Source organism: Daktulosphaira vitifoliae, unplaced genomic scaffold (assembly GCF_025091365.1).
Source record: "Daktulosphaira vitifoliae isolate Bord-2020 unplaced genomic scaffold, ASM2509136v1 Scaffold_1, whole genome shotgun sequence".
Classification (NCBI taxonomy): domain Eukaryota; kingdom Metazoa; phylum Arthropoda; class Insecta; order Hemiptera; family Phylloxeridae; genus Daktulosphaira; species Daktulosphaira vitifoliae.
This window is the reverse complement of record NW_026099572.1, coordinates 5,018,805-5,040,067: the sequence shown is the minus strand read 5'-3', so window position 1 is coordinate 5,040,067 and position 21,263 is coordinate 5,018,805. Positions and strand designations below refer to the sequence as shown.

General features: G+C 24.1%; 1 protein-coding gene across 3 annotated transcripts in view; it reads left to right on the top strand.

Annotated features, from left to right (window-relative positions):
• The window catches only part of LOC126896092 (gamma-aminobutyric acid type B receptor subunit 2), a 145,739-nt gene that overhangs the window by 101,111 nt on the left and 23,365 nt on the right, over window positions 1-21,263 (top strand). For all 3 annotated transcript variants that reach the window (XR_007701770.1, XM_050668549.1, XM_050668550.1), the window contains exons 4-7: window positions 12,277-12,414; window positions 13,929-14,096; window positions 19,528-19,703; window positions 20,202-20,379. Coding sequence is in view for 2 of the 3 variants with exons in the window: in XM_050668549.1 (XP_050524506.1) it covers window positions 12,277-12,414; window positions 13,929-14,096; window positions 19,528-19,703; window positions 20,202-20,379 (660 nt within the window). In the remaining variant the exon portion in view is untranslated. The remainder of the gene's footprint in view (window positions 1-12,276; window positions 12,415-13,928; window positions 14,097-19,527; window positions 19,704-20,201; window positions 20,380-21,263) is intronic.

The following is a 21,263-nucleotide window of genomic DNA, read 5'->3' as shown; positions in this document are numbered from 1 at the left end:
ATTTACCCGATAATGTTCCCTAGAGACTAGAGACACTTATTTGCCAAAATATTTTATAATAAAATATGATTCATAGAATTGCGATGGTCGATGCTTTCATGGTCATTGCTATTCCCATCTAATGTACTTGCATAAATAAAAACTTATAGTAATCCACTTAGATTTTAGGCGATGACAACTTAGTAATAAGTTATGGCAACTTAGATTTTTCTCAAACTTTATTTTCGAAGAGAATTTTAAACTATATCTTATGTATCATAAATAAGTACATATTTCCCGCTAAATATGAACGAATAAAGTAAATAGTATGAGATTCTTTACAAAAATAAAAATAGTTATTGCACAAAATAAACACATCATAGCAGATGATATTTTCATCGTATTTGTTTTAACTTTAATACCAAGTATAAAATGTGATTTTATATTTATATTAAACAATTTAATTATAAAATATTTAAAAAAAATGTTTTTTTTAATTACCTAACAATTTAACAAATGTTTTATGAAAAAAAAATTGTTTTCTTTATTTAAATTAAAAAACATTAAGTTTTAATAGAAAATAATTTGATAGGTAAGAAAGTTAAATCAATTTAGATAATATCATATTATAATACACAAAATATGTAATGTTAAAGTTTTAGTGGACGAATTCAGAAACATTCTATGAAAAAATTAGCTGGTTGATTTATCTTACAAAATGGAGTTTTAATGTATAAAAATATTTACAAAACAGTGTACTTGAAAATGAATGAAATATATTTTTTAAGATCTGCCAATGAACAAAAAAAAATTTTAACAGTTGTACATGTTTACAATCAACAACTTCAATGTAGGCACATTTATGTAATTTAATAAGTTTTAAATGTCTTTGTAATTTAAATTTTATTATACAATAAAGTATTACTAGAGGCTCTTTGAGAAAACATAGAAGACTTCGGGAAAACTGTAATCACACTAGACTATTTTCATTACCTTTAACTGCAAATCGCGAGTTAGTGAATTCATTAAAAGATTATTGTAGGACATGCAAATAAAAAGTATTTTATTTTAATCTTTATTCTGAAAGCAAATTTTCTACTAGGTAGAGACCGGACTAGATGAAAACTAAAAGATAAACGGGCAATTTATTTCCATAAGTGTAAACAAATTGTCTACTTAAATGCTGCATAATTATAATTCGACTCGCACAAATAGTAATGAATGTACTCGTGCGAATTGATTTCGCTATATACAGTTTAGTAGCTTAACAATTCAATGAAACTTACTATTTAGATGAATTTGCGTCTACGATAAATATTTACTTGATCTTTGTTGATATTATTTAAACAATTTCAAGTACGAAACTGACCCAAAATGCACAATACTTTTCCTACCCATAGCACAAGAAGTATTAAGCTTTTGATAACATTTTCCAAAAAAATCTTAATGTTGATTTTTTGTTCAGCTAACGTCAATCTATAAAACGCTTATTTAATTTAATTTTATACAGTTTAGTTGGGTTAAAAATCTATTAATTTTATTTTTTTTCTATGCCAAAATAATTTTATTTCAACTTGATAAAAAAATCTTATTTCAGAGTATCATTCAGTTTACATCAAAAATGGAAAATAAAATGTCCCTTTTTAATAAAATACAAAAAAAGTACCTAATATGTGAAAAATTCTACTTTAAAATGAAGCCTGCATAAGTAGCACTCATCCATATAAGTAAAAAACAAACCACCTTTACGCATATTCATTGGCTATGATTTTTTTTTCATCAAAATCTGCAAAGAAATATATATTGAATATATACTTACGAAAATCGATTTTATCATTTTCACCAAAAATTTTGTTAATCATATCAATAAACTATTGCTTATTTTGTTATTTTAGAAAATAACTTATAGAAAATTAATTTCAGAGAAAATTAAATTATTTCTTTTTTATTATGTCTGTGATATAAAGGCACTACATTCTTTTATAAACATTTGTATATTAGCATTTTGTAGATTACTTTAGATATTTCACTTTTACTATTCTTAAGTTATTGAAAAACAATTTTACTTTGATTAAAACTATTATAAAACATTTTATTTACTTCAAATATTTCTAAATAATAATAAAGAACTGAATTAAATATTTTTATATTTTTAAGCAGAAATAAAATACAAAATAATTGTTCAAAAATAAATTTTTCAAAATGATTAAATTAGCTACATTAAAGTTATCAATTCTAAAAAGTCTTATACAGTGTGATTTATTAAGTATACTACAGTCTATTCTTTCGTCAAATAATGATTTTTTCATAAAAATGTAAAGAATGCAATATAATATTAAATGGAGCATAGTCTATATAAAATGCTGATAGATCAAATGTATTACAACTTTTTGATTTGTTATAATTTTTAGTAATATGCGAAAGGGTTGTGGAATTTAAAAGAATAAGGTTTCGTAAATAATGAATTCATGAATAAAAAAAATTGAAGTAGTATGTATCGTTATTTTCATGGCACTAAGAAATTTAATTAAACTCTTTATTCATAAGTGATTAAAACTATATGCTCCCGGCAAAGTTTGCAAAGAAAATATATCACGTATTTATACAGTGTAGAAGTTGAGATTTTGATATGCTTGTGTATTATATGAAGAATTTAATTGTTCTTTATAGTATTACATAGTATTCATATGTTTGATATATGTTCATTGTTATAGAGGCTGACATATCGTGTCCTTTGGGGTTTAAACATAACTTTATTATAATACTTCTCATTCCATTCATAGAAATATATTAAAGCTGAATAATATTGTATAGTTTTTATAATAAAAGTCTTGAAAAATTTATTTAATGTACATAATGGGACATTGAATTCGAAGCTTTGAAACAAAAATTCTAAGTTTCTCATTTAAAGCTTTTGGCGCAATTATAATTTAAATATATTTTCGCATTTAGCAAATCTGAATTCAAAAGATTAAAACTTAAGAATTTTAATGTAAGGTTTAGTGATATAAATGTTATAAATTAATTTTACTTCTTCAAATAATTAGCAGATGATATATTAATTAAAAAAATTAAAATCTAATATTTAACTACACATGTATAATGGACCGCCCAGTTTATATTTGCTGGGTTAGATGCGATTATAGGCCTATGTCTTTGTGAAAGAAAGGTCGATTGTATAAGAAATTGAGGATGGTACTTACACTAGAAGAAATTAAATGAATTACAAAACAAGTTTTATATGTTAAAATAAGAATAACTAAATGCCACAAAGCGTAATATGTCAACAACAGAATAATTAAATGAAAAAAATCAAACAAATAATATATTTTATCTACCTATCGACTTGTTGGCTGGCGATTCACACAATGATTGAGTTGAGTTGTAGTATCGTGATTGATGAACGGATTTTCTAATGACACTGAATCATTTCACGAGCATTGTAGTGTGGCGATCGTACAGATAATTGTACACACAATATGCACAAGGTCATAGAATTGTTAGATAAATTCAATAAAATACAGCGAATCATGAAGGTGAGTAGTCAGAAAAAACGACTATGGGCTAATAATCACCACAGAATTGCGTAGTAAGGGCTAAAAAAAGTGGCGATAATGAACATGATAAAACACATAGTAAACGAGAGACCTTTACTCGTTTCCGGTGTGTAGCTTAATCGAGACCGTAGTATTGCAAAAAACAAAACAAACAGTGATTATACCGAAGACTTCTCTCGCACAACCGGTGGTGGTAGTGCAAGAGTCATGGCGAGTCACAACAAAATCTCTAAAAAAAATCGTAACTTACATATCCAACAACATATTTACCTTTGTAATTGTTTTTATTAATGACACCATTTATTTTTAAACTTTTAAAGACCCATTCAAAATTAAAATATACACGTTGCCCTTAAAAATATAATTACAAGTACTCCATTCGTCTACATTGACTCTACTTTGTCTCTACTACGCGATTATTAATTTTTTCGTGTAATGCTTAATCATACTATAATAATATTTGTTGTATCTAAATTAAGACTATATGTTATATAAAAATATTTGATGTTACTTTGTGGTTTGCGAAGTCTTTTAGTATAGTCTACACGCTGAAAACAATTCAAATTAATAATGTTTAACGAACGAAAAATATATTTCCCTTCTTTTTTTTATCTTTTTATTATTTAATTACATAATCAATAATAAATTATATAAAAATTGTGTATATATGTAGTCGTTGAAATTGTAGACAAAAAATAAGCTATTGTAATTGTTTTCCGTTTACTTCAAATCAACTGAATGGTGTACTGAGTTTCGACACATTCCGATTATATTTTGAGTGGCACAGAAACCGTAATAAATTATTCAATAGTGCTTGGTTTGTGCATAATTACAGTAATGTTGGTTTTGAGTGTAAACAATGGCAATATCTAAATAGTAGGACTTAGATACCAGCATGGGGTATCTTGAAGCGTATCTTTTTAATCACGAAACACAATTTAGGTGGTTACTGGATTGATCTTAATTATGCAAGTGAATACCCACGTTTTGCTTAATTAAACGCTTTTGACCCTGTTAATGTACGATTGAAAACTACTAGAACTATATTAATAATTATAATTATAACAATATTTAAGTAAATGTTACACGCGCAGAACATTTAAATTCATTCACAAATAAAAGCGTTTTCCTTTTTTCATTTTCTAAAATATTACAATTTTAAATTTTCATGTTAAAGTCTAAGTACTTAGAAACAATAGTTTTCGTGATATTTGTATACTAACACAATTCAAAGAAAAATATAATAATAATATCTTAAAATAAAATCAGAAATGCAATTTCGAAGGTAAAAAGGGTATTATATTTGTGTATTATCGAATAACAAAGGTAACTTTCTAAAATAAATAACACTAGTTTACTGTTTTTAAATTTAATATTCATTGTAAACTTACCAACTCACTTTAATATGATATTTTGCTCTGCTTTCACTAATTAAAATAAATTAACGCAAATGTTACAGTCGATAACGCTCTCGTTTCTCTTTGATGTTCCATCATATCTAACCCTTTTTAATCATTTCGACCTCTTATAGGGTGTTACAACTATACAATAAAACACATAAATCAAAATGAATGAATGAAAATAATTTAAAAAACGGTCAACCACGCGGTGACAGATTTCACGGTAGAAACAAATGTATTTGCCGCACCATTGAATAAAATCCTACTGAGTTATTTTGCATATTTTTTTAATAATTTGGTAAGGCGCATAAAGAAATGATAGGTGATCTAGTTGGAACATAAGAATCTGTAGTATTGACAACATTACCCAGAGTGCCTATGTCATAAAATACTCCGTTCTAGTAAAATATGCTGAGAGGCGTTTATTACAATATTTGTGAATACAGATTGCTCTTCAATTTTATACTAAGATCCTCTGGCACTATCTACTAGTACTTGATGTTCTGATAACGAATAAAAAACCTTTATTTTATTAGGCATATACAACTATATACAGAATATAATGAAACGTTTTTAAATAAATAAAGTACATATATGTGTGTGTATCAACATATACTTTTATAAAATTAACTCAAATTAAAAAATTATTTTTGACGTACTTATTCGTAAATTTATATATGATAATATATTATCTTTTTCGATGTTGGTATATATTTATGTTACAGTTTAAGAAGAGTTGTTGTGTAGTATAAAATTTATTTAGCAATGTAAAATAAGTAAATAAAGGAGAACGCAATAGAAATAATAATTGTGTACAAATTAATATTTTACAATATTAGATATTCAAATTTAGAACTAATAATTCTATAGATATAAAATTGTCAAAACAACCTGTTTTTGATTCATATTAAATTTTCTTATTGTGTAATGTGAGGAGGGCGTTGTTTTTATTAGATAACCTCTGTGGACATTTTATGTAAATATAATAGAAACATTACGGCAATCGCGTGTGAAAATATATAATGTGCTCAATCAATAAAACTAATGTATCTAATTGTATAACCTATTTAAGCAAATCATATAAAACTATTTTAAATTTCACACTTAAGTTTAAAAATAATAAATAAAAAAGAGTTTGCTATAAAAAAACTGTTAGCAAGAAAACGCATTAAATTTGACATTTAATAAAATCTAAAATTAATTTTTGGCTTGAAAAATAATTCTTAAATTTGATTTGATCACACATAACATTTTAATCAACAATGATTAAATATATAAATTAAAATCTTGATAGATAAATATTTATTTAATATTATTTTTTAATTGAATTAAAATTTATTGATGTTTTTCAAACATTAAATATTTATTACATGAAATCTTTTGCAATGTTGAGGAAATTAATAAAATTAAATTTACAAAAAATGTTTTATAAATATTTTAAATCAATTTTAAATTACAATTAATAATAATTTATTTTAATTTATAAGATACAATTAATTTAGGGAAAGTATAACCCAGTGTTTCTCAATATAAAAACTATGAAAGAAATTCTTACATGCAAGCAACGACGGGTTAATTCGTAATAAGGTAAAAAATGATCAATAACGCTAAAATATTGAAAAACATAAAAAAACGCAAACATTTAGATAACAAAAAACATAAAATATAAAAAAATTAATATTGTTTAAATATTATAAAACTGAAAGCATTATAAATAAATAACGTTTCAATTATTTAAAAGTATAACGTAATAATATTGTTATCGTTTTACCTGTTATTACTTAAAAAGAAAATAGATAATTTTAATTCAATTTTTTTATAAAACCCATATCATCTTAACTTTGCATCAAAGCTGAAAATAATTTTTAACAAATTTTTATTTTTTTATTATTATAAATAAAGAATAAAGAATATGATTTTCACTTAGTTAAAAACTGTTAAAATTATTTTTTAAAAAAGTAACATGAAATATTTAATAGATACAAAGTTATAATATTTGTCAAAAAATTGTGGACCTCCTTGTATATTGGTAAACTAATATTTGTCAATTACTTTTTTTGAATTCATTGGTTTGTTTAATACGAGAAATTTTAATCATTAAATGGTGATATATAGATATTCTGTCAATATTTTTCATTGATTAATTCCAGTCTATAAATTATATAATAATTTTAAATAATATTATTTAAAATAATTTTAAAGATGTTATTTTTTATGGAAATCTGATTTTAAGTGTTTTTTTATTAATTTCTAGAAACGAGAGGATATTTTTTAATTTTTGTCACTGATATGTTTAACTAGATTTATACCGAATTTTTTTAATGTAATTTTCAACGACAGTCATAAATAATACACAGATCATCAGAAAATTATTACCTTCTCAGATTTATACGGCTTATATGATAAAAAAAATTTGTCATATTAGAACTGTTGTACAGTAAACATATTACTGTTGTTTTAAGTAGTAAAATTATTATATAAATAATATGTTGATAGTTAAAAAAAGAATAATAAATACATGTTATAGTAAAATTAATACCTTTTCAACTTTGCGAAAAAGCTAAAAGATTCTACATTTACAGAAAAACAGAATAATAATACTAAATGTTATTTTAATAAATTTTAGTGACTTATACAACAATTTTTAAATTCATTCATTTATTTTATTCTAATGTAATAAGGACCTACAGCATTAATCATTTTGTTTAAATATTTTTGAAAAGGAAATAGTAGTGTTTGTATATTTTCTTTTTCTATTTTTATTTGCCAACAACTAGACAATGATTACATATAAAAAAATATAAAACAATGGAAATTTCAGTCTTGCATAAAGCCTGTCTAGTTATATAAAAAAAAAGTATTATGCATTAATATACTCAATATATAGAACATTTTTTTCCTTTTAACTATAAGATCAAATAATTTTATTTGATTTAAAATGAAATTAGTATTTTCTATATGGAAAGCAAGTTATTCTGAATAATTTATTATACAATGAAGAACAAACTGTGGCATAGAATCAGGGTAATTTATCTATTACATTTTATAATACAACATTATTAAATGAATTGCCGTAAAAGAAGAAATCTTTTTTATACAGTTATTCTGATAATTTATTAACAAATGTTATTTTGTTAGATGAATCTACAAAATGAAAACGGCCTCATAATTTTCATTGAATTTAATTTATCTCCTGATAACTTAATTTCAAATAGGTAATCGAGATTAATATTTTTTAGATATCTAAGTAAATCGTAAATTAATTTAATTATGTCTTAAAGTAACCAAATTATTTTCAGAAATAATTAAATTAAAGTATACTTTTATTTATTGTTCTTTTCTTGTTAATTGATTAAGCTTACAAGTATAATTTAAAATTTTAAACGATTCTCTTTGAATAGCTAATATATTTTATAATTGTATTAATGCGATTAAATTAATTCTATAGAATTATTTTAAGAATATATTAAATTAGAATTTAGTATAATAACCCTTTTATTTACACATTTATATTTATAGCAATGTTAATATAAATATTTTAACTTTAATGCAAAGCTGAAAGGGTATTAATTTTACTATGATATATTCTTTTTATGTCTGTCACCACTTTTTTTCAGTTATCTTTTTTACGTAATTTTTACTTAAAACTGATATTTTTTTTGAAAAATGACTAAATTAAAACAACTTTTATTTTATAGATACCTTAGGTATTGACATATCATTTGGTATAAATATATTTTTTGAAATTCTGACACTTTTATATCTTTTTCTTCTTTTTCCTCGCCTTTATTCCAACTTCTTGGGGTCGGCCTACCTTATTCTAAACTTCTACTTGACACGATCTCCTACATCAACCGTTCTCATACCGTATTGAATTACATCCCTCTTTATTGGTCTTCCTCTACCTCTTCTTCCTTCAACATTCATTTCTATAACTGTTCTAACAGCTTCCGATTCCTCTCTACTCATAATTTGACCAAACCATCTAAGTCTATTTTCACTCATCTTATCTACGATTGAGACTACACTTATACTCCCTCTTGTATGCTCGTTCCTTATCGTATCTTCTCTAATCACTCCACTAAGCCATCTAAGCATTCTTGTTTCTGCTACACTCATTCTCTGCTCTACTTTCTTATCAACCGCCCAACACTATGAACCATACATCATAGCTGGTCTCACTACAGTCTTATAGAATTTAACTTTCAGCCTCATTGGAATTGTTTTATTGCATAACATACCAGACGCTTCTTTTTACTTTAATCACTATCACTTAATCCTATGTCTTACATCCTCGTCAATACCTCCGCTCTTTTGCACATCTGATCCTAAATACTCAAAACCTTCCACCTCTCCTATTAAGTCCTCTATTATTATACTATTATAAACTCTGTCTTATTCCTATTTATTCCTCAGTCATTTTTTCTAGGTATCCTCTAATATCCCTCTTGGATACTTCTTCTTCTTCCTCGCCTTAAACCCAACTACTTGGGGACGGCCACCATTATCCTAAACTTTTACTTGACACGATCTCTCACATCATCTACGCTCACATCAGCTGTCCTCTATGAGCGTAGTTGATACTCTTGGATACTTATCATTCAGTTATATTTCAAAATACTCTTTTTGATTTTTATTCACATCATCATTACTCATTAGCATCCTCTTATCATTACTTTTTATACATCTTACATTTTGATAATCTATATATTATTTTTATCTTACTTTTCCAAGTCTATAACATTATTTTTTACCTTTCTTATTCCTAGCCTATCATACAACTTATCGTTTCTCTTAAACTTCGCCTTACCTACTGCACACTTGGCTTCTTTAAACAAGCGTTTATACTTCATCCAATCTTTTCTCCTTCTACTCATTGGCCATACTTAGAACTTCTTTTTCTTACTTTCTATGATTTTTTGAACGTCCTCATCCTTCTATCTTGTTTTCTTGTTTCCCAGCATTTTATTCTTACTTTCATGAACACTCTCCTTTGCGTTATTCTTCACACAACTAACAAATCTATTCCATACATCATTTATGTCTTCATTTATATTCTACATCATCTTCTCTTTTACTGTCTTTAAAACTTTTCCCTTTTCAATTTCCACCACCGATCACGGATCTTTGATTCTCCTCCTGTGTTATTTCTGTTTTTGTATACTCTCTTCTGACACTTTTATATATATCTTAAATTAAAGTTTATGTAATATACTTAAATTAAAAAAAAAAAAAATTAATTCGTAGTTATTTTAAAGTTTATTCCACTGATCTCACACTTTTATGAATATTCTTTTTAATGATATATATTAGGACGTATTAGTTCACTATGTTATATGTTACGTTTATTGACTATGCCCTCAGAATAGTTTGATGATTTATGCAAAATACACATACAAAAAATAAACGGAGTCCGTAATTTCTACTAAATTTGAAGAATATAACTAAAATAAATTAAATGAGAAGTGAATAATAATTGTTATGCCCTTTTCTATAAATTTTTTTATATAAAAACAAGTAGTTAAAATTACAAATATCTTTTAAAATAATTATTTATAAATATATTAGTTCATTAATTATGCTGTCCAGCAACAATTTAACTAGTTACTATTAATTTATATATCATCAAATTAATTTTAGTCAAAAAGTTTTAAACATTGCTAAATGTAGTGTTTTGTTACTAAATTAAATTAAAAGTATATACAAGTATGTAAGTGCTTAAAGAAGATTTTTAATAATATTTTCACATAAAACAATGAAGTTGTTACGAAAAACGTCGAAGTATGTAATCAAGTAGCCAATAAATGCAAAAGATATTGTAAGAACTATAGCGTCCTCCAAGTAGCTGAAAAGAGAGTGTTTTGAAAGAGATGCTGTCAGACACAATACTAAGTCCATGATTATTTGCGTGAGGTATCTGAAGGCATCATTAAAAATTAATGGAATGTTACGAATGAAGTAACCAACGGTTTGGTAAGTGAAGATAGTAGTAATGAAGTTTCTTTTTGGAGATATTATTCATAAAAATAAGAAGAAGGGTCCATTTCATTTAGAAATATCTGCACGTCGCATAAGGTAGTTTGAAAATAAAAAAATTGAATTGAGACGTAATAGGAAAAATAATTGTACTGAATGAACTGTAAAATTTAATAATTTCGTATAACAGAATTGAAAAAATATTATTCAATTACAAATATTATAATATAAAATAATGTTTTTTTTTTTTATTTATAATAGTTATTAGTTTAGTATTTTAATTAATAATTAAGTTATAATTTTTTGTAATAAACAGTAAAACAAAATAATTAAAATGATATTACAATGAATGTGATATTATTTTATTACAATAATAAATTTTAAATAATGTTACAATGTAAAATTACGTCAAATTTTTATCATACCGAAAAATTGATTGAAAATATCTTATTGAAAAAGAAAAATATATGTCACATTTTTTTACCAAACAACATTTTTATTATTTTATTAATTTTTTAATAAATAAATCTTTAATTTTTATTTTTATATGTAAATATTAATTTTTTTACTAATTAGTAATAATCACAAATATTAGAGGTGAAAAACAAAATCTAATTGCAGATTTGAAGTCGGCGTAAAAATTAGCATAGAAAATATATACTTTTGTCTCTGATAAGATTTTTATTTAGATAAAATTATTTAAAATTATTTCCTGGAATTCTTGCATCATGTTCTTCAATTTTTACAGTCGTTTGCTATAGAAATAAAGAAATATGCAACTACTTTATAATTTTTCAGTAAAATTCGCAATATTAAATTATTAAATATGAATTTCATATTATATTTAATAGCTATAATAAATATTTATTCATAAATTACATCTTTATATCAAAGAACTACTAATCGGTATATAATTAATATAATAGGAGTTAATGTTGCTTTTAGAATAATTCACCAATTTCTTATAATTATAATAAAATTTAACGTTTTTGCAATATTTTTATTTATTTTTAAATAACAGTTATATTTTACATTTTCCCGTTTCTCTGTTTAAATAAATATATATGTGGTATTGTTTATAAAAGCTTATAATTTGTATAAAGGCTTTTACGAGTACTTTTGTCAAGCTTAAATATTATCTATTTGTTTGTCAGACTGGCTGTTTGGATAATTTAATAATACAAAAATAAAAGAATTACGTTAGGAAGAAACATATGTATGTTCATATTATTTTTTTTTTAAAGGATACCGAAATGTATATTTACATTATTTTTAGTAAACATAAGTAAATTAAAATTATTTAAATTGCATTTTCTTATTTTACTTAAAAGTAAAATCTTATTTTTTTTTTTTTATATTTATAGTGCAATGCTGCGGTGGGTTTGAAAGCATTTTTCGACATGATGCACGAGGGTCCACACAAAGTAATGTTGTTTGGAGCAGCTTGTACTCAGGTGACAGATCCAATTGCCAAAGCTTCCAAACATTGGAGGATAACACAGGTAAGCGTTTTATTTTACTCAATTGTTCATTAAAAGTGTTTTTGTAGTATACGTAAGTTATTTTTATTCAATAGAACTTTTTTTAAAAATATCAGTTAAAATGAATTTAAAGAATTTTATAAATACTGTGCTTTAGTTTACGATTTTTATTTTAAATTTATGATTTTAAAATATGAATTTTATTTACAAAAAAAATTGAAGTTGCCTTGCTATAGCCAATTTTCATGTATTAATTAACAACATGTTAAGTACTAAAATTCGATATTTAATTTTTTTAAGTTTGTCCATTTAATAAAATTTAAAACAATTTTTTAAATATCAATTCTAGTACGATAACTGTTATAAAACTTAAATTATGTAACAGTATTTATTGTATTAATTAAAACAATATTCATGCATGTATTAATAACAAATTGTTTTTGTAAAAGATTATCCTTGTTATTGAATAATTGGCGAAATTAAAAAAAAAAAACTCAGTTTAAGCCTAAATGGCAATTTATTAATTGTATTGGCTGTTTTAGTGTTATTTTTTATTCGATATACAATAATATTAGATAGTCAAATTTGACTAACAGTTTCATCTTTTGTTTGTATTAATATACATAATATCGTATTATTATCTATTTACTTTATATTATTTTTATTAATGAACTTTTGAGAGTCCATTAGTAGAAATTGAAGATTTAATTAAATATTCAACTGACCTTAGAATTATATTGTTATGCCGATGACACAGTTATGAAAAAAAAAAACCTTTAAGGCTTTAGAAATTTTAGCTAACAAAAATATGATTGTAATAAACAACTAGCTTAATAACAATAGTTCAATATTAAAGCCTAGTAAATAAAAAATGATTGTTTTGAGCATTAACATGATTATTAACTATTTAAATTTTAAGATTTGGGAAGTGTCACTAATAAGTGGTTTCTTCCATCAAAATGTATTCATGTAAATTTTTCTACTCTTATCATATATGCTTATTGTGCTCATTGTACAGATTGTTTATTTCTAATAAAAAAAAAAAAAAGATTTTTGTACATATTAAATGCTCAAAGATTAACAATATTTTTACATGTCTGCATGTAAAAAGTAAACTGTGTTAAATATCTTCATATTTTTATCGATAATAATTTCAAATATAAATCATTTATTATGCACATATATAATATATTTGTAATCTGTTTTTTTAATTTATAACATTGCGTAATATATTAAACAATCGGACTACGGGATTAACTTAAGTTCAATTAGTTTATTTCTATGGATTATCTATATGGAGATGTGCCTATGATAGTTTTAATATTTTTAAATTATGAATTACAGTTTAAATTACATGGTTATTAGCTTAGTATAAATCGAATAAGTATACAATTTATTTATAATACACAGACAAAAAATGTTTCAGCTCAATGAACTGATATTAAATAAATGTACTAAATAGGTTTGCTGAATTTAAAGTAATAAGTTTTTATGTGTATGTATAATAAATAATACAATTTATTTCTAAATTACAGTTATCTTATGCAGACACTCATCCAATGTTTACAAATACGGATTTTCCAAATTTTTTTCGAGTCGTTCCCAGCGAAAACGCTTTCAATGCTCCACGGCTTGCATTACTAAGGCATTTCAACTGGACAAAGGTCGGTACCATATATCAAAACGAACCTCGATACGCTTTGGTAAGTGTAAAAACTACAAATTTTTAATTTGTGCTATTAATACAGTTCCGGGTTATGGGTGACCAAAAACTAATAATGAAAAATATTGAAACTTAAAACATAAATTATTTAAATTAAAAACTTTTTAAAATATATAAATCATGTAGCTAAAATATATACAAAATTGAAAATTTAAATGAGCATTAATAAGCATTAATTTATATCCCTTAAAAATAACATCAAAAGGAATTATAACACAAGTTCTTCCAAAAATATTACTTTTTTTTTTAAATACTCTCAAGTAAATTAAGTAGTAGTAATAATATAATTTCAATTATTTTCGATCAGTAAAATTTGAAACAATGTATTTTAGATGAAAACACTTTTGCGTACAATTATTATATAGACCGATTAAAAGTTAACATTTTTAACCTTTTATTATATATTGTGGCTATCGCAAGGTACAATAATAAAATAGTTATCTGTTAAAAAATAGCTAATATAAATATAAATTAATAAACAATATAATCAAATGCCAAAGTAAAAGATTTTGAATCAATATTACTTATTTATTGTTAGCTTTCAACTTTTGTTAAGAACTAGTATCTTGTATCTTTGTATCAAAAATATGAAAAATATTACATTTAGGAATATGCTATAAATTCAACTTATATTCAAATCAATAATTATTGAGCTTCAGTTAATTATTTTAAGTTAACTTATTTTAGATATAAATTATTTTATAATTTTTATTTAGGTTTGTTTATGGTTGGGTTTCAAGTATTTTTAATTTTAATTTTTTTTGTTTCTTATTTAGTTCTTTTTTTGTTTATATCCAGGAGTGTATTAATTTAAATGATTGACTATCAGTTGTAAAATGAGTAAAACTTTATACAACAAATTAAAACGGACAGTTATTATGTTTTGTGAAAAAACAATATTAAATTTCTTTACGAAAATTTAAGAAAACGGCAAGAAAAGTTTAAGGCATGTTAATAACAACTTATTATTTTCTCAGTCATAAATTTATTAATAAATATGAATTGCTGTTACATTTTATAATTTTAATAACACAAGATTAAAAAATATGAATCAGGATTAATTAATGAATTAATGAAAACTTAATTAATGTATAAAATAATAACATGTACTTGATTTTAATGTATTTTTTGTCAAAGTTCTTATTTGTCGGTTACTTCACATTTTTCGAATTCAATTTTTATTTTTCAATCTAAATGTTATTAGTTTAAATTAATAAAATATGTTTACGAGTTGATTTATAGGTTAATGATTTACTAATTTCATAAGTTGTCATTTTAATAAGTATTCTAACCAAGCATTTAGTAATTTAAATTATCGTTTGATATTTCTATTAAACTCAAAAAGGATTGACAATTAACTCGTGAAATAAACTCGATGATTAAATTTTCTAGATCAAAGCAAATTTTAATATTGTAAATTATTTATTTAAAAATGTTGGATAGAAAACTTAATATCACAACTTTTTTGAAAATATTTAACTACTCTAATACTTTATATAGTTTAATCATTTTTTTAATTTTAAATTGACACTAATAAATAATTCCGAATAAAAAAACTATTAATAGCACATATGAGCAATAACAGGTAAACAAATGACTATTTTTTAGTCAAGATGTAAAATACTTGTTAGTATTGCAATCATCAATGTGGTGAAACTTTCTCTTATACCTATGTAATAGTACTAATAATACTAAGGAATATTAATACTTTATTTTAAAATAACACTTTTGAAATTTTTTAAATGAGATTTATACGCTTAACTCAATGAAACCTAAAAAGGATATAAATGTTTTTCATTTCTCTTTTGGACAAAAAAAAAATCTAATAACCAAAAATTACCAAGGAAAAATGAATGACTTTTAAACGGAACGTTATAAGCACGTGAACAATGATGTAAAATTATGTATCACAATTGTCTTCGAAATTTGTTTTGTCTATAAAAAATTTTTAATTATTAAAAAATATAAAATAACTTTGAGTTAAAGATTTTTAATATTTATTAATTTTAAATAACATTACCCAAAAATAATCAATTCAAAATAAGAGATTATTTGAAAATTTATATCGCCATTAAGTTTTATGTAATATTAACTTTTAAATATTCAATAATATGATTCCATGCTAGGACTTTTATACTGTGCCTTTGATATAAAAATTGCTATGATTCAAATATGTATTCTTCAATTTAATTTAATAATAAAAAAAAAATTGAAGTTTGATAATCATTTTTTTCTCTATCTTAAAATCGGCATAATTTTAGTTTTTTCATAAGAGTATAAATGTTAATCATAAAACTAAATATTGAAAAAATAAACACATCTTCTTACTCAAAATTTAATCAATTTTAATTTTTGAACGTATCCAAAAAAAAATACAAACATATTCTTTATTTGGTATCACAAGAAGTTTAACTTTATAGTAGCATTTAAAGTTTCGTGAACCATAAAAGAATTAGATACAAAAACGGCTAAATAATAATAACTATAATTTTATGCACTTTCAATTAAAATTAACATAATTTTTTTATTTTATTATGTGGGCTATTATTTATAGTGACTGATTAATTTACAATTAAAATATATATTATATGATTAAAGCACTTTTAAAAGTAAAACAACTTAAGCTAGAGATAAAAATATTAATACAAACATCTTTGTGCGACGCGAGATACTCGGACGACCAATCGCCGAGTTAAATCGCGCCTCTAAAGGTTCCTTTAAATAAAATAAAAAATATAACGTTTAGTGAACTGTAATTTTTATTTCTCCGTTATATGTCATCCAATATGATAGCTACAATGATTTATCTTAAATCTGTTGTTAGTACTTATATTTCAACTAATATACTAAGATACAACAACATAAATTCTTAGCAATTAATATTTAGACTAACAGAAAATGTATAGTCTGACCTGGCTTTCCGTACCAAACTGAAGAGTGTCAATGTGTCAATTAATGCAGTTTGGCCCGACGCAATCACACAATGTGAATTGAACACATAAGAAAGACATCAAAAAGCAAGCCGGCAAGATGAATAAAACAATACACCGAGTGACATTACACACAAGTACTCTAAGCATACCGGTACACGAATGGCGCCTTAGTGACCACCGACACACACTACCCTAACAGCAAAAACCAGTTGGCCAGGTCGCCCTCTTGACGTGGAAAAGAAAATTGGCGCTCACTGCACCAACCTGCTTCGCACGACCGAACAATCTTACTGAAAAATTTAGCTCCAATGTATTAAAAAAAAACTCTATAAATTGAAGAATTATCAATCAGACCTTTAAATCTTATCATACTGGTTTATTTTATTTTGAAAATTAATTTTGGCTGTTTTTTGTTTTGGAACTTTAATATGTATGAGCGATATTTTTCACATTATTCCCAATATATTTGCAAAATCTTAGACTTATTTTCTATGGATAATATTTTATTATTTCACCACAAAGTTCAATTATTTACACTCATATTCTCTATTAAAGTTTAATACGTGTGTATTTCTATTATACATTATATTATGTGTTTACTTAAAACTGATTAAAATTTGTATATTGTAATTACTTTAGTTTAAACGTCTCGATTAAGATTATCCGCCTTCCAAAATAGGATTTTCTTAATTTATGTATATTCTAGAATGGTATTCTTAGTCAGTGTATTTTAGTCATAATCACTTAAACATTGCACTAGTTTTCTACGTTAAAATAGTTGATAAAATCTGTAATGAGTTGTTTAAAAAAATAATGTCACAATCTCAGTAGAGGATACAAGTTTAAATCAAATTTATAGTGAAAAATAACGAGTATTAACAAATTAGTTTTAGCAAAATTTGTTAAAAAATAAAGTAAAACTAGTTTAAGGTAAATTGTATTCCCATCAACTCTATATCTTTATACTTTAAAATTTATCTAATAGTTAGAATTATCTCATTACTCTAACTTATCATTTTTTATTTCTTTCAATAATATTTAAATATTAATATTTACAATTTATCATCTATTTTAAATGTGAGAAACCAAATATTAATTTAATTGTAATAAATCAACATTTTTTTTTATCGTATGGATCTTTAGTTAGTCCTATGGAAACCATTATATGTCGCATTCTAAGATATGGCGTTCGATGATGGACATGTATTCAAGAATACAAGCGTCGCCATACATCTGCTAAGAGTAGGAAACACGGTTTAGATAATTATTTAAGTTCCGTACGGTCACCCATCCGAAAACCAACAGCAATAGCGTAGCTGAATATCAGTATTATGGCAGAAACCAAGTGGTCCACTACGCCACACCAAACTCAAATTTATAATAAATAAATATATAAGAAATCTTATTATATCTGAGGGAAGTGAAGTTTTGGGGCCAAACGCGTTTTTCTATCGAATGTATGTTCCATACATTGTTTGCTACTAATTTACATATACACATTTTCCAGACTTCACTGGCAACGCTTATAACTTTTAATAAAATTATCATTTTGTTGAAAATTGTTTTAAATATAATTATCTTATAGAGTATAAAAATAATACTAAGTACAATATAGAATAGTAAATAGTAAAAATTTTACTAACTTGTCATAAATACTGACAAACTATTTTTTTGGTTTTTTTTGCACCCTTCTTATATATTTTTATATTTCTGATTTTCTAATAACCGAAAAAACAATCCATGAAACTTATTCAGACAACACAGCTCAATTTGACATTTCAAATGATAGTTCAAGGATTTGTTTCCAACTACAGCATCACTTAAACGTTCTCGCTCTATAAAATTAAAAATATATATATTTAATTTTGTATTTTAATTCAGTTTATTGAATTTTCAATGAATTTATTAAAATTACACATTATAGTTGTTGTTGTATAAATATAATATGAACTTTAAAAACATTAGCAAGTTTGAAATTTTTCTCATGTTAGAAAGAAAAATTACATTTATTTTTTCCCTCTAGAGTATCTATATAAATAAAAATTGAAATAACCAATAATGCTTTGCTAAGAAACATTACTACAGCTGTGACGCATTGGAACGATATTTTCTTTTTTTTTGAAAATCATTAGAATTTTAATAACTTTCTCGTAACGTATTGCACATAGAAGTACTCTGTTATGTATTTGAACTAATAAATGTATAATTTTCCTCTATTTTCGACTGAAATATTCGTAATAAAAGTTAAAGTTAATCTCAAAAGAAATTTATAACATAAATAAATCTAGGTGTTCATTTTTTTATCACAACATAGATTGCTTAATTTTTCTTTTAATTTTGAAAAACAACTATATTTAGTAATTATTATTTGGGAACAATGATTATTATTGATTCAAATATATATTTAAATACTATTACTTTAAAATAAAAATTAACTTAACTAAATAAATCGTTTTTTTTTTTTAATTTTTTACATAGGCTCACAACCAGTTGGTAGCTATGCTAGAAAAAGACAACTTTGTTGTGCTGGATACTCAAAATATTGCAGGTGACGTATCACTGCCTATTCAAAAGCTCCGCGAAAAAGACATCCGAATTATTTTGGGTAATTTTAACGAGACTTGGGCTAAGAAAATTTTTTGTGAAGCATACAGGTGAGTGATTTTTATCTTGCATATGATAATTATACACTTATAACTAGTGATGTTATAAATACTGATTTTTGGCGTCGAAATGAACTCGAACCAAATATTTAATTATATCACTTAAAATATCTTGGTCTCACTCATCCTCCTACAGAGGTAAAAAAATAATTATAACTTCCTGAATACTAGTCCAAATTTTGTTATCGAATAATTATTTTCTTAATTAGATCATATTCTATTTTATAAATTAGTTAAATATATGTTTCCATTAAAAAAATAAAGTGGACATCCCTATAAGACACAAAGGATATTAAGACATAAATAGTATTTTATAACAGATAAATGGAAATACAAATGTAACTAACTAAATCACAAAATATTTATTATTTTAAGAGAAATTGAGTGGCTATAAAAAAATCACCCTCTATATTTAGTTCAAAAATTAAATGGTTTGAAATGAAATGAATTTTACTATAAAATTTCAAAGTATATCTATTACATTCACAGGGTAGGAATGGTTGGTGGAAAATATCAGTGGCTAATTATGGGTACATATGGGCCTAAATGGTGGAATGAAATAAAATCTCCTTGTCCTGTGCCACATCTACTCGCTGCTTTAGATGGATGCATCTTGACAGACTATTTGCCATTATCTACTACTGGCGAAATAACTGTATCAGGAATCGTAAGTTGAAATTTTTATGTTTTTCTTTAATAAAAAATGTATTAAATTTAGCATTTAAATAATACACTACAAAATGATATTTTTTAATCTAATATAAACATCTAAATGTAAAAGTAATACAATTTCATTCTATTGCTGATCTAAAATTTAAAGCATACACTTATTTTAGTAAATATATATACAAATCGTAATTTATAAATGCTAATTGTTAATTGTTTACATAATTCTAATTTAACAAAAATATTTTCAAATAATGTAATTAACATAACATTACTTCTAATGTTTACACAGTTTTAATCAATTGAATATTTTGAAATAACAATACTAGTAATATTAATATTAATATTAATTTTAACCGAAATTGCCTGGTTCTTACATTACACGTTTGAAATCCATTTTTTTTTCAGATTATTTATAATAAATAATGATTACGTTATGATTTAATATTAACAAATAGAATGAGTGGGGTAATTATAAACAGGTAGATTAATTTTGAACAGATTTTTCTTCTTAAAATATTGAGAATTTATTTTTATATCTAAGATTAGTAATCTCTATTAATTTAATTCTAAAAAACCCAGCACAGGGGGGTCGCGGCACAGTGGTGACGTGGTATAGATGGATTAAGTATAATGATATCTGACAGTGATTAAAATCACTATCAAAAAAAAACGCTTCGATGCAAATCTTTAGATAGTGTTTAATTTTAAAAAATTGGTGGACTATTCCAAAAGCTACATTATCTGCTAGTTCATTATTAATATCCTAATTAAGATAAAGTATGTAGAATGAAAAAGGGATTATTAAAAAATATTATTTCTCATAAAAAAATAATGTTGATCCATACACTTTTCAATATGTCATAGCATTATAAAGTTAAAAAT